General features: G+C 38.7%; 1 protein-coding gene across 1 annotated transcript in view; it reads left to right on the forward strand.

Moving 5' to 3' along the window:
* LOC102820845 (AP-3 complex subunit beta-1-like) overlaps positions 1-13,929 on the forward strand; it is a 370,338-nt gene that overhangs the window by 334,911 nt on the left and 21,498 nt on the right. The window contains exon 25 of the mRNA XM_006873299.1: positions 12,859-12,956. Within this exon, the coding sequence (XP_006873361.1) occupies positions 12,859-12,956 (98 nt within the window). The remainder of the gene's footprint in view (positions 1-12,858; positions 12,957-13,929) is intronic.

Raw genomic sequence — 13,929 nt, forward strand, 5'->3', positions numbered from 1 at the left:
ATAAAAGAAACATATTAGTTGTAAGGAATTCCACCTGCAAAGTCTATCAATATAAGAAAATAATTGTTGACACATAATGCAAAAAGAATTAATAATAAATTGGAACAAAATTCCAACATGGACAAGTATGAAAAGGGCAAACGATTGTTGTATTTGGCAAGAGAATTCACTGATGCCAAAAAGAAGCATAACTAAAACTTAAAAGCTGTAAGATAGCGAAATACTGTTATTCAAGTGTTGTCACGTCGGTTCATAGTCATAGCAACTCTATATACAGTTTCCTAGGGCCAGCCGGTGGGTTTAAATTACTGATTCTGTGGTTAACAGCCCAGTACTTATCCTACAGCACCACACCAGACAAGAATAATTTAAATATACTATCATTTCCAAACAACCCACCCAGTGCTCTACGCAAGAAAGACTTAATGATCTGTCTCCATAAAGATTACAATCAAGAAAACCCTATGGAATGTAGAAAAAAAATTCAAAATCCTATAAAGGACCATATGTACTGGTGGGACTTCTAAAACTGTCCCTTAGACAGATTTCAAACCTAGAAGTGAAACCACTCCTGGAGATCACCTTTCAGTCAAACAATCAGAACCTTGAGAAGTGTGCTCCTCAGAGCAGTTAACCACAGGAGACCAGAAGGGCAGCAATTGTCCAAAAACAAAGTTCAGCAGGCAGGAAGAAGGAGCAGGAGATATGGGCAAATGGAATCAGGGAGTTCAGAGAGGAAGTGAAAGAGTGCTGTTGCATTGTTGTTGTCAGGTGCCATCGAGTAGGTTCATAACCATAGCGACCCTGTGTACAACAGAATGAAACCTTGCCCCGGTCCTGTGCCATCCGCACAGTTGCTGCTATGCTTGAATCTGTTGCTGTGCCACTGTGCCAGTCCATCTCATTGGGGTGTTCTTCTTTTTCACTGAACCTCTCTACTTTACTGAGCTTGATGTCCTTCTCCAGGGACTAGGTCCTCCTGATAACGTGTCTGAAGTATGAGAGACAAGGTCTGGTCATCTTAGTGTCTAAGGATTATTCTGGTTATACCTATTCCAAGATGGATTTGTTTGTTCTTCTGGAAGACCATGGAACTTTTAATATTCTTCCCCAATACCACAAGGCAAATGCATCAATTCTTTTACCGTTGTCCTTATTCACTGTCCAACTTTCACATGCGTATGAGGCAATAGTTAATACCATGGCTTGGGACAGGTGCCCTTTCATCTTCAAACTGACATCTTTGCTCTTGAACAATCTAGAGAGGTCTTGTGCAGCAGATTTGCCCAATGTAGTACATTGTTTGGTCCAGTTGTGAGGATTTGTGTTTTCTCCACATTTGAGGGGATTGCAATGAATGTCATGAAACAAAATGTGTATAAATTGTTGAATAGAAACGAATTTGCTCTAGCAACCTTCACGCCAACCATACTAAAATGTTTAAGAGGAAAAAAATAACCGTTTTCTTGACCAAAACATACCTTATGGAAAAGTTCTGTCTCATGGGGTACGAGTCAGAATTGACTCAGCAGCACCTAACAACAACAGAGGGGGAAGAAAAGCAGTAATTAAAATGGTATCGATTTAGCAAAGTGGGGAGAGGAAAAAAAATCACAGTAAATAGTAAAGTTAGATGGTTGTGATAGACCACATGTATAGTAGTTGTCACAGTTCATGTCAGTGAGTTAAGTTGCTCTCTTATTAAACAGGTAATAGACAAAATTCAACATGTTATTTCTAAGATCCACATCTAAAAGATAATGACACAAAAAATTTCGAAGACTGTAATTATCAGGAACATTGTAACAAATCTAGAAACAAACAAAGCACCTCAGGTTAAAAAATAAGTTGTTTATTGCAATGTACCCTTCATGAAACATAATAATTAAAATTCTTTAAGTAACATTGTTTTGTTATATATATATACATAAAAAGAAACTAATACATGTCCTGAAAGAAACCAACAAAAACATTGCCAAAAAATACTTTAACACACAATTTGAAGAGGATAGATACGTAGGTCAGTAGACAGACATAAGCATATATGCATACAGTTCCATTAATTCCATTATCAAATTTGATCTAAAATATATGCAAAGAATTCTGTTTCCTGAGTACAGAGAATAATCATTTTAAAAATGAAATTAAAAAAAACACTTTTAGGATGTATCAAAAAAGAAAACTTGGTGTGGCATTGTAGGATTAGCTCTAGACCACAAGGTCAATTGAACCCTATACGAAGTCGCTATGAGTCGGAACTACTCGACAGCACATAGCAACAACAATTATAATTAAAGAAAAATGAAAACACACATTTAAAAAATTAGAAAGGAAAAGGGTGATAAAACAAATAACAAGCTCTTCTAAATTGTAAAAGAATACTAGATATAATTCTATGACAATAAATTGAACTATCTAGATGAGATGAGTGGTTTCCTAGAAAAATACGAATTAGGAACAAAAAAGGTGAAATTTTGCCAGAACTTCAAAGAATAGATAACACCTACACCATTTAAGCTTTCCCCCACCAAAACAAGAAGAAAGCATCCTGTATCATTCTGTATGGCCTGCATCATCCTAATGTTTAAACCACAGAAAAATAGCACATGAGTGGACATACCAGTTGGAGTTGTAAATTCAGATGATTCCTAGGTCATACAAGTGACCCCTCGTCACAGAAAACATCAGAAAATCAAAACAAGGCTACCTACTTCCAATATTGTATTTTATATTATAATGAACATTCTAGTCAATGCTAGAAGGACAGGTAAAAACAGTAAGAGATAAATTTATTCAATATAATGATCAACCCACAGTCTTAGAATCACCAGAACAGAAATTATTAAACTAATACAGTTAGAAAGCTGGTTCAAATGATATGAAAATCAGTAACATTGTTGTGTGGTCAGAATGGCCAATTTAAAAACATCATTAATAAAATGTTTTTATTTATAAGAACAAAAGACATAAATGAATAAGAAATACATGATGCCTATGCAGGGGAAGGACCAGAAAATTTCCTGAAGGTCATTTAAAGGTGATACCAAGATTAATTTCACTGTGTTCTTAAATGGGAGACAATATTCTATCTCAAGTTTATCTTCAAATCCATTGTGATCTTAGGCTCCATCTGATAGGCCTTTTCATGGAGTTTCATAAATTACAAAATTCAACTGGAAAAGAAAATGCCCCAAGAAAAGTCAAAAGCAATTCCCACTCCCCACATGAATAAAAGTTTGCTCTATAAAATCAAAATATTCTTTAAACGACATAGTAATTAAAAGAGAAGTTTTGGTCACAGGAATTGGTGAAACAAAACCAATTATGCATTTCAAATCTGTCATCTCCTAATTTGTTTAATTGTGTACCTCTGTTGTTAAAAAATATGTCTACCATGTACTTCCTGTATGTATATTTTTTAAGTATATATGTGAATGTGTGTGTGCCCCACTCTGCTAAGTATATTATTACTTATATAATTGTTGTTAAATGTCTGCCATCCAGTCGGTTCCATCTCATAGTGACCCTGTATAGGGTTTCTGAGGAGTGGCTGGTGGATTTGAACTGCCGACCTTGCATTTCAAACAGACCTTGTAGTCTAGTGCTTATACTATAGCACCACACCAGGATTCCTAAGTATGTAATTGTTGTTGTTAAGTGCCATTGAGTGAGTTCAGACCCATAGTGATTCTGTATAGGGTTTCCAAGGAGCAGCTGGTAAACTTGAACCGACCTTGCAGTTCAAACCAACTTTGCAGTCCAGCACATTAACCTACAGCACCATACCAGGACTCTATGTATAATAGAACAGACAAAAATAGAACTTTAAGCCCTTTGGCTCTCTGAGCAGCACCATGGCGGTCGACAAGAACAAGCGCCTTACAAAAGGTGGCAAAAAAGGAGCCAAGAAGAAAGTGGATGATCCATTTTCTAAGAAAGATTGGTATGATGTAAAGGCACCAGCTGTGTTCAGTATAAGAAATATTGGGAAAACACTAGTCACAAGGATTCAAGGAACCCAAATTGCATCTGAAGGACTCAAGGGTCGTGTTTTTGAAGTGAGTCTTGCTGATCTGTAGAATGATGAAGTTGCGTTTAGAAAATTTAGTCTAATTACTGAGGATGTTCAGGGCAAAACTGCTTGACCAACTTCCATGGCATGGATCTTACCCGTGACAAAATGTGCTCCATGGTCAAAAAATGGCAGATCATGATTGAAGCTCACGTTGATGTCAAGACTACTGATGGTTATTTACTTCGCCTGTTCTGTGTTGGTTTTACTAAAAAACGCAACAACCAAATTTGGAAGACATCTTATGCTCAACACCAACAGGTCCGTCAAATCCGGAAGAAAATGATGGAAATCATGACCCAAGAGGTGCAGACAAATGACTTGAAAGAAGTTGTCAATAAGCTGATTCCAGACAGCATTGGAAAGGACATAGAGAAGGCTTGCCAGTCTATTTACCCTCTCCATGATGTGTTTGTTAGGAAAGTAAAAATGCTGAAAAAGAGTTGGGAAAATTCATGGAGCTTCATGGTGAAGGCAGTAGTTCTGGAAAATCTACTGAGCTGATGGCTATGAGCCACCGGTTCAACAATCTGTTTAAAATTCAGACTTTTAATGGTGACAAATAAAAAATCTTATTTGTGAAAAAAAAAAATAATAGAACTTTAAAAATGAGAAAATTAGGAATTGCCTTTTGTGTCCACGTTTGAGGAATAATAATTTACCTGATGATTTGAAACAATAACTTTATATTTAGCTCTTAATTGGTTCATATCTCTTTATGAGCCTAAGTAAAAAATTATTAACACTAGGGTTCCATTTTCTACCTGTTGTTGTTAGGTACGGTTGATTCCGTTCTGACACATAGTAACTACATGCTCAACAGAACAAAACACTGCCCAGCCGTGTGCCATCGTCACAATTGTTGTTGGAACCCGCTGTTGCTCTCACTAAGTCAGCCCATTTCATTGGGGTCTTCTTTTTCAGCAGCCCTCCACTTTACCAAGCATAATTTCCTTTTCTAGGAACTGGTTCCTCCTGACAACATGTCCAAAGTAGGAGAGACAAAGTCTCCCCACCCCCACTTCTAAGGAACATTCTGGCTGTACTTCTTCCAAGATAGACTGGTTTGTTCTTCTCTTAATCCATTATATTTGTAATATTCTTCTCCAACACCATAATTCAAATGCATTAACTCTTCTGTGGTCATCCTTATTCATTCTCCAACTTTCACATGTATATGAAGTGACTGAAAATACCATGGCTTGGGTCAGACATACCTTAGTCCTCAGACTGACATCTTTGCTCTTTAACACTTTGAAGAGATCTTGTGCGGCCGATTTGCATAATGCAATATATCAGTTGATTTCTTGAGTATGGCTTTCATGAGCATTGATTATGGATCCAGGCAAGATTTAGTCATTACAACTTCAGGCTTTTCTCCATTTATCACGATGTTATTATTATTTATTGGTCTAGTCAGAATACTCATTTTCTAGACATTGAGTTGCAATCCATACTGAAGGCTGTAGTCTTTGATCTTCATCAGTATTTCAAGTCCTCTCTATTTTCAGCAAGCAAGGTTGTGTCATCTATATGCCACAGATTATAAATGAGATTTTAAACCATTAAGAAACGCTTCGTTCTGTTCAAACAACTGCCTGTTGGTCTTTCATACATGTATGTTTATCCTAGACAAAATGTTTAAGCATGTTTTTGTGATCAGCGGGTGGCTGTAGACAAGTCTTCTCATGAATACACTTGTCTAAGTCTCAGAGTGCCTTCCAAAAAAGGATACTTTTCATGCCATGGAAAAAACAATATTGAGATCAGGTCTAATATTAACAATACTCATGTGGACATCTTTCCAAATCCTGGAAGCTTTGCAACTAGTGTATAGCAATTCTATCCCACATAAAAAACGTTTTTAGATGACTCAAGCATTTCAAGAAATACCTCAAAGATGATCCAAGCCAAGGAAAACCGTCAACTTCAGTGAATGAAGAAATTGGCTGAAGTTCAGAAGTTGGTAGAAGTAGTACAGAAACTATTAGAAGACTGTAGAATTACCACTGATGCAGTTGCTAGCTACTGAAGTTGAGATCTCACATGGTTCAGCATTTTAAATTTTGCTTTAAGTGATTATCTTGGCCTAGGCAAGATTTTGACTCTGCATGCCAGTTTGTTGTGTGAAGGTCTGTGCTCAAAGAACAGATCTTTCCATCAATCTTTTAAGCAAGATTGAAGGGTATAAAGACAATTGGATGGACTACATCATAACTGGAGATGAATTTTGGATTTCCCAGTACAATCCAGAGAGCAAAGTCTATCAAAACTGTGATTTCCAAGGGGATCTGCTAGGCCAGTTACATTCAATGTAGAAATGTCAACTTAGAATGCTATGGTGGTTGGTAGTTATGTGCCAAGGAGTTGGTTCTGACTCATAGCTACCCTGTATAGAGTTTCCAAGGCTATAAATCTTAGTGGGAGCAGAAAGCCTCATCTTTATCCCACAGAACCCTCTGGTTCGTTTCAAGCAGTTGACCTTGAGATTAGCAGCCTGATTTATAACCACTACCAGAGCTTTTTTTGGGGGGAATTTCACAGAGATCATCTTGATAGATTTTATCAAATAACACAGGACAATCACTGGGACTTATTACAAATAATTTTAAGAAAAATTGAAAACTGTTGTTGAGGAAAAGGCCCGGAAAGTTGCACCAAAGAACTTTTTCCCATCACGACAATGTACCTGTTAATTCTTTGAGGGCAGAAAGGGCTACCCTTGAGAATTTCATTGTGAAACCTTACCTATCCAGCTTACAGCCTTGATCTTGCCCCTTCAGACTTCTCTTTGTTCCCAAAACTCAGTATTTCAGAGAAACACTGTTTGAGTCCCCATTTTGATGTGGACATCGAAAAGTGCACAGGAAAGGGTACGTGGAGACTATGTCAAAAAACAGTAGCTTCACATTTTGATTTTGTTTTTTTTTTTGGGGGGGGGGGTAAAGGTTTCTGTGACTTTATAGCAGTACTTTCTGATGTACCATCATCATATATGGTTTATATGTTGTTTGCTATAAGCCCAAACTGACTCGACAGTGCTTAAGAAAAACAATATATATATACACACTTTTGTTTGTAAATTATCCATCACTTCTTCTTTGTCCTGTACATATTTTTCTTACTGGAATCGCTGTACACTAGATCAGAGTTAGTCTCATCCTTTAAATGCCTTATTCTCCTTACTTCTCTGTCTTAGCCAGTCCTTGCCTGCTGCTTCAGAAGAACCATCTGTACTTCATGCTAGGGCTACCCCTCACATCTGTGTTCTTGTACTCTTAATCCCAGTCCCTTTCGCCTCTTCTAAAATCATGTTCCATCAGTGATTCCCCATTCCATCCCCCTTTACTGGCATTCTCTCCTCGGCCTTTAAACCTGAACCGGAAGGTCAGCAGTTCGAAACTACCAGCTGCTCCGCGGGAGAAAGATGAGGCAATCTGCTCCCATAAAGATGTACAGCCTCGGAAACCCTGTACAGGGTCGCTATGAGTCGAAACCGACTCGACGGCACTTAACAACAAGCCTTCCTTAAGCACTCTTCTTTTGTCTCTGGGTCCTCATGAGGCTTCTACTGCTTTCTGTCCCTCCTTTCTCTGCTAATCTTCAACTCACTGCATTCTGCATTCTTCATGTAACCTGAACAGTCTGTCCTTGATGAGGTCAGCAGTTAGCGACTAACAGCCATAGACACTTGCTTCCCTATGTGACAAGCCTCCTTTCCTTTCCAGCTGGCCACTCTTTCCTAATTTCTCCTCCACGTTTCTCATCTTCCATTTTCACTTCAGTGCAGCTCTTCCCCAAGTTTCCACCTCATTCTTTTTCTTATTGTATCCTGCATTCCTTTGTGATCTTATCTACTTACAAGGCTTCAGCCCCTCCCTGTACCACTCTGAGTGTTTCATACTCTCCTGTATAACCCTCATCTCTGTCCAGAGTCTTGCTTTGCATTTCCAATTATCTGTTGAATGTCTTTTCTTGAGTAACTCAGTCATACATAAAACATTCTGGTTGTTATGTGCCGTGGAGTTGCTTCCGACTCACAGCGACCCTGCACAGAGTTTCCGAGGCTGTAAATCTTTACGGGAGCAGAATGCTTCATCTTTCTCATGCGGAACAGCTGGCAGTTTTGAACTGCTGACCCTGAGGTTAGCAGCCCAATTCATAACCACTATGCTACCAGAGCTCCTTACATATAACATAGTTAAAGTCAAATCCTTTAGCTTAATCCCTAAAACTACTTTTCAGTACATTGTCATATGTTATAAAGTTTAGTGTCTCTTCCTCCTAACCACATCACCAAGTTTGTCCCTTCTAACTCTGAGATCTCCATCAAATGCCCTTCCTTCATTCTCAGGGTTTCTTATCCACCCAATTCGGGTGTGGCAAGGGGGTGGAGACATATAATGGAATGAAGTCCAATTTTGGAAGCACATAGGACTGAGTTCACCTCCCAGCATTGCCACTTACCAGCTATATGACTTCGGACAGGCTGTATAACTTTTTTCCATCTTCTTATCAGTAAATTTGGGCTAACAGTTAGGATCATTGTTAGGACTAACTAAAGGAGTCCTGATGTGGCACTGTGGGTTAATGCACCAGACCGCAAAGTTTGAACTGCACGGTTGGCGGTTCAAGCTCACCAGTTGCTCCTCGGAAACCCTATACAGGATTGCCATGGGTTGGAACCTGCTCGGCAGCACGTAACAACAACAGTGTCGTTGCTAAGTACTGTCAGTCAGTTCAGACTCATATCAACTCTGTATAGGGTTTCCAAGGAATAGCTAGTAAATTTGAACCGCTGACCTTGCAGTTCAAACCAACCTTGTGGTCCAGTGCATTACCCACAGCACCACACCAGGACTTCAAAGTACAACACAGTCAATGTGAAGACCCATATTACTTATAGGAAAATATCAAAACACCTGTACATGTATTTATGTAAGTGAAGCAGCCACATACTTTATCATACAAATCAGAACACTTTGGCAAATGAAAGGAGGCACTAAGCAGACAGGAATCTAGGAGAACAACTACAGATCAGGATTGGTGAGGACACAGAGAGCCTTGGTAGTGCAGGTTATGCAGGTTGGCAGTTCAAACCCACCAGCCTCTCCATGGGAGACAGATGAGACTATCTACAACCATGAAAATGGACAGTTTGAGAAATCCAAAAGAAGCAGGTTTTTTTTCTACAGGGTCACTTCCAGTCAGAATAGACACTGCAGCTGTAGATTTGCTTTTAGCAAGCTGTAGACCATTCCCCAACTACAGGACTAGAACCTTCCTCTTCCTCCTCTTGGGTATAAGTTTTTATTCTTCCTTTGAGGCTCTGTACAAATTTTACTGCCTTTAGTGAGGCCTTCCCCAAACATATCTTTACCTAACTCCCCCGGGACGAATCCCTCCCTCTTGGGTGGACTATACATAGTATACTTTCCACATAACTAATGCAGGGCTCACCATTCTATTATAATCTCTCGCTCTTTCTTCCCTAGAGTTGGCAACTTCAACCTCTGCAAAACTATGGTAGCAAACCTTCCCACAGTCCTCTCTGCCTAGCTTGCTTTGATCATTGATTGCACTGGCCGCACAGACCTCACCCACCATGTTGTTTGTTGTTGTTGTTGTTATGTGCCGTGGAGTTGGTTCCGACTCATAGCAACCTTGTACAGGGTTTCCGAGGCTGTAAATCTTTATGGGAGCAGAAAGCTTCATCTTGCTCCCACGGAACAGCTGGTAGTTTCGAAATGCTGACCTTGTAGTTCGCAGCCAGCCTTTGTAACCACTACGCTACCACCATACTCACAGTTAAATGGAGCTTATTAGGGAAGTTAACTGGTTACAATTCAGGGTCAGAAATGTCCAAGTCACAGTTCTTCCAGTCAGGAAGGACAGCCTCGCCTCAGAGAGTTACAAAACTCTCATAGGACTGCTGAAATGGTGGTGGTGTGCGTGCCATGGAGTCGGTTCCCACTCATAGGGACCCTGCGTAGGGTTTCCAAGGCTGTAAATCTTTACGGGAGCAGAAAGCCTCATCTTTCTCCCACTGGTAGTTTCAAACTGCTGACCTTGAGGTTAGCAGCCTGCCTAGTGACTACTGTGTTTACAGGGCACCATAAACCTGAGCCTGAAGGCACTCAGCTCCAGCCCTATGAGTCAGCAAGCTCTGAGCTCCCCCAATTAAATGCCTGGAGGCACCCAATCCTACAAACAAGTGTCCTACCCAAAGGCACTCCACTGTACTTGCTCCTGGGGCAGCTGTGGGCTAGTTGTTGGTTTCACAGCTTTCTGCCCCTGGGCTGAGGAGGTTTAGTGTTCAGGGATGTCTAGGTCCAAAAGACACACTCCATTTCTGGCTCTTCTTTTTTAATGGTCCTGAGATCTCCCCTTCTGCTTCTGAGATGGTATATTTTAAATCCAACAGGATGGTGACATTGACCAATCCCCTCATGAGATTTCCAAGTGTTTATACAATCCCTCACAAGTGGATCATATAATCTGACAGCATCTTTCTCAACCAGACCCATTAAGAAAAAGTTGTTTGGAAGAGGTTTACAAAGACTATGGCTAGAAGAGTCATTAAATAGTTCACTGCACTGCAAGAGCCTATCTCGTTTCCTTTTAAATGCTCAGAATCTACACAGTACATGGGACCATATGTGCATTCAATACATAAGCAAACCAGTTGGATTTATTGGTTTGCTTTATATAATCCACATGTGAAAATTTCCAGACCGTCCGGTTTTTCATTCTTGGCCCTACCATGTTCCATACAAAAAAAAAAAAAATTATATATATATATATACAAAACCAGTTATAAGAATATAATACATAATAACAAAACAATTAAACTGAATTTTATGTCCTTTCTTCCTATCATTTTTTCCCTCTCTATTCCAGCCTTCAGTGACCTTAATAAACGTATTACTTTTGATGTCTGGTATTTGTCATTCACAGATTCCGTCTCTCTAAGCCACTTTCCCATTGGTCATGGGAGGACATGGAAGTAGACATCCATTCAGTGGGACTTTAACGAGGAACTTATTTGACTCAGTTATTTACTACTCCTTCATCATTTCTTCTTCAGTGGACCGTAAAAGTGGTACCTGGAGATGGAGCAGTCATGAGGATGCTAGAAAAACCTGGGGCCTAAAAGCATCTTTAAGCTATTGAGCGGACTCTTGCTAATGCCCACACTAAAGAATAAACACCTGTTACTGAAGAAACTGCTAGTTAGATTCTGTGCTTGTTTGTAGTAACACATTCTTAGTTGATACACTTATTTACCTGACTTTAGATGTCTAATAAAACATCTAAGTTTATAGTTTTTTAAAACAGATTTAGTGTTTTTAACTGATAGTAATGTCATGAAATTTAAACTAAATAAATGTACTCAGTATTGATCCGAGATACGTGTAAATTTATCATTTCAAATAATAGCTTTTCCCCACATATTGATCACTAATGTTAATTAGTAACTATTAGAAACTAAAAGACCACTGGTGATACGAAGGTTAAACTCTCAGCTGCTAACCAAAAGGTCAGCAGTTTGAACACACCTCAGGAGAAAAGACCTGGCAAACTTGTTATTATTGTTAAGTGTCTTCCAGTCAATTCTGACTTACAGCAACCCTGTATAGGGTTTCTGAGGAACGGTGGTGAGTTTGAACCACCGACCTTGCAGTTCAAATGACTTTTTGGTCCATTCCTTATCCTACAGCCCCATACCAGAACTCCCTGGCAATCTTCTTCTTGTTGTTGTTAGGTGCAGTCGAGTTGAATCCAACCCATAGCGACCCTGTGTAGGGTTTCTAAGGAGCAGCTGGGTGAGCTTGAACCACCGACCTTGCAGTTCAAACAACTTTGCAGTCTGGCACATTAACCTACAGCTCCACACCAGGACTCTTACAGTTTAGGAAACCCTATGGGGTCACTCTGAATCTGAAAATAATTGTCAGTTGTCTACTAACAACTGTAATGTAAGGGATTTTTAAAAAAAAAAGAAACAGGTTTGTAGATGAGATATTATTTTATGAGCATCTATCCAAACTGTGTGATCACTCCATTTTATTCTGTATGTAAAAAAAAAAAAAAAAAACACAAAAAACTAAACTAATCCTTCCAAATAGAACTCTTAACCCCTTAAGACTAAATCACTCATTTTCTACATTTTAACATACAAAGAGAAAATGAAATGTTATGTGAAGTGCTCCTCTGGTAATCGTTAAAAGAAGGATGCTTTAGAAATTTCTTGGAAAACTGAAGAGAAAAGATAATGGAATGTTTCCATGAATTTTTTTGACATTTCCATGCCCCATATGCTGCTTACCTGGTTTTAAAATTTCTTAGTCAAATGGTATTATTTACTGTAACTTTGTGTTTGTTGTGAAGAAATGTGTCTTTTTGGAATGACACCATTGTTGTTGTTGCGGTTGTGAAGTGCCATCAAGCTGGTTCCAATTCATAGTCTACCTGTGCAGGGTTTCCGACATTGTAAATCTTTCTTTCGTGGAGCACCTGGTAGGCTCAAACCACTGACCTTATGGTTTGCAGCCCAGTGCTTATCCTAAGACCCATCACATTCCCCGGACACCCTTGTATTTCTCTGAAAATAATGTTGATTGAGAAACCTTTCACATCTTTTTTTAGCTGTGAAGTTTAAGTCAAAATGTTTTAACGTGTATGTTGGCATATGCTTAATGTCATCTATTTAGCTAGCTGTACAGTGTTAAGAGTGTCTGTTTATTAATTCATTAGCTAAATGTGTGGGTATGTTTTCTCCTTAGTACCAAGGATGATTGCTTCAGTGTTAATATTCAGCCACCTGTTGGAGAACTTCTTTTACCTGTGTCGATGTCAGAGAAAGATTTTAAAAAAGAGCAAGGTGAGCGATTTCCAGAATGTATTTGAAATTTGATCCCAAACAATATGTGCTCATTCACCTGGCCAATTTCCAAAACAAATTACTATATAATTTAGCACAATCTTCCGATTTTCTGCTAATGCTTTCGTCTGATAAAGTAGCCTTCAAAAGTATATGCTTAACTACATTCCTAGAATGAATCAATATGCCTTTAAAGTAGTAAAATGATTCTAAATCAACTTTTTAATCCTAGAGTTGTGCTTTATCAACCTGATGACATACTAACATGTTTTGAATTAGTGTAAATGCCAAGAATTTGGCATCTACCAAAGTCCTGCCTCTGTAAATGTTTATGCTATAGAACTGTTTTTCATGCCCTTACTAATATGTTTTTTTTCCTCTACACATTCGTGTCTTACCCTCCAAAATGAAGTCCTAATTATAGCAAAAGAATACCTCTTATTATTTTTACTGAATGCTATATTAAAGAACTGCTATGTTGTCAAATTTATCAGAGCTAAAACATTTTAAAATATGATCTTAAAAAAATATATATTTTCAGCACAGTATTAATATCCTGCAGTTGGCCCAGAGTCGAGCATGTTTTCTAATAAATATGAGTGAGGATTTTTTCCTTATGTGAATAAGGGAAAATAAGTCTATCTGATTTTCCCCTATGATCTTTTGTTAGCCACAGTGACAAAAAGACATGTTGCAGAAGGATCCCACAAAGAAAATCCCTTACCAGACTTAAAAAAAAAAATACCAGACTGTGCACGATTTTTAAATGTTAAACAAGAATGACTGAATCCATCTTTGTATTTGCTTTTCTTGGAAGTTGAGGGTTTCTGTAGAAGAAAATTATTCGTGTGGTTTTCTTTTTCTCCTTACTATCGGATTGATTCTTGTATTTGCTATTCTTACCCTTTGCTGGCTAAAGCCTGCCTCTGCTTTACACCTGCTCAGCAAACCAAGGTGAGTGGCTACACAGTGA

The sequence above is a fragment of the Chrysochloris asiatica genome, unplaced genomic scaffold, assembly GCF_000296735.1.
Source record: "Chrysochloris asiatica unplaced genomic scaffold, ChrAsi1.0 scaffold00234, whole genome shotgun sequence".
NCBI classification, from domain to species: domain Eukaryota; kingdom Metazoa; phylum Chordata; class Mammalia; order Afrosoricida; family Chrysochloridae; genus Chrysochloris; species Chrysochloris asiatica.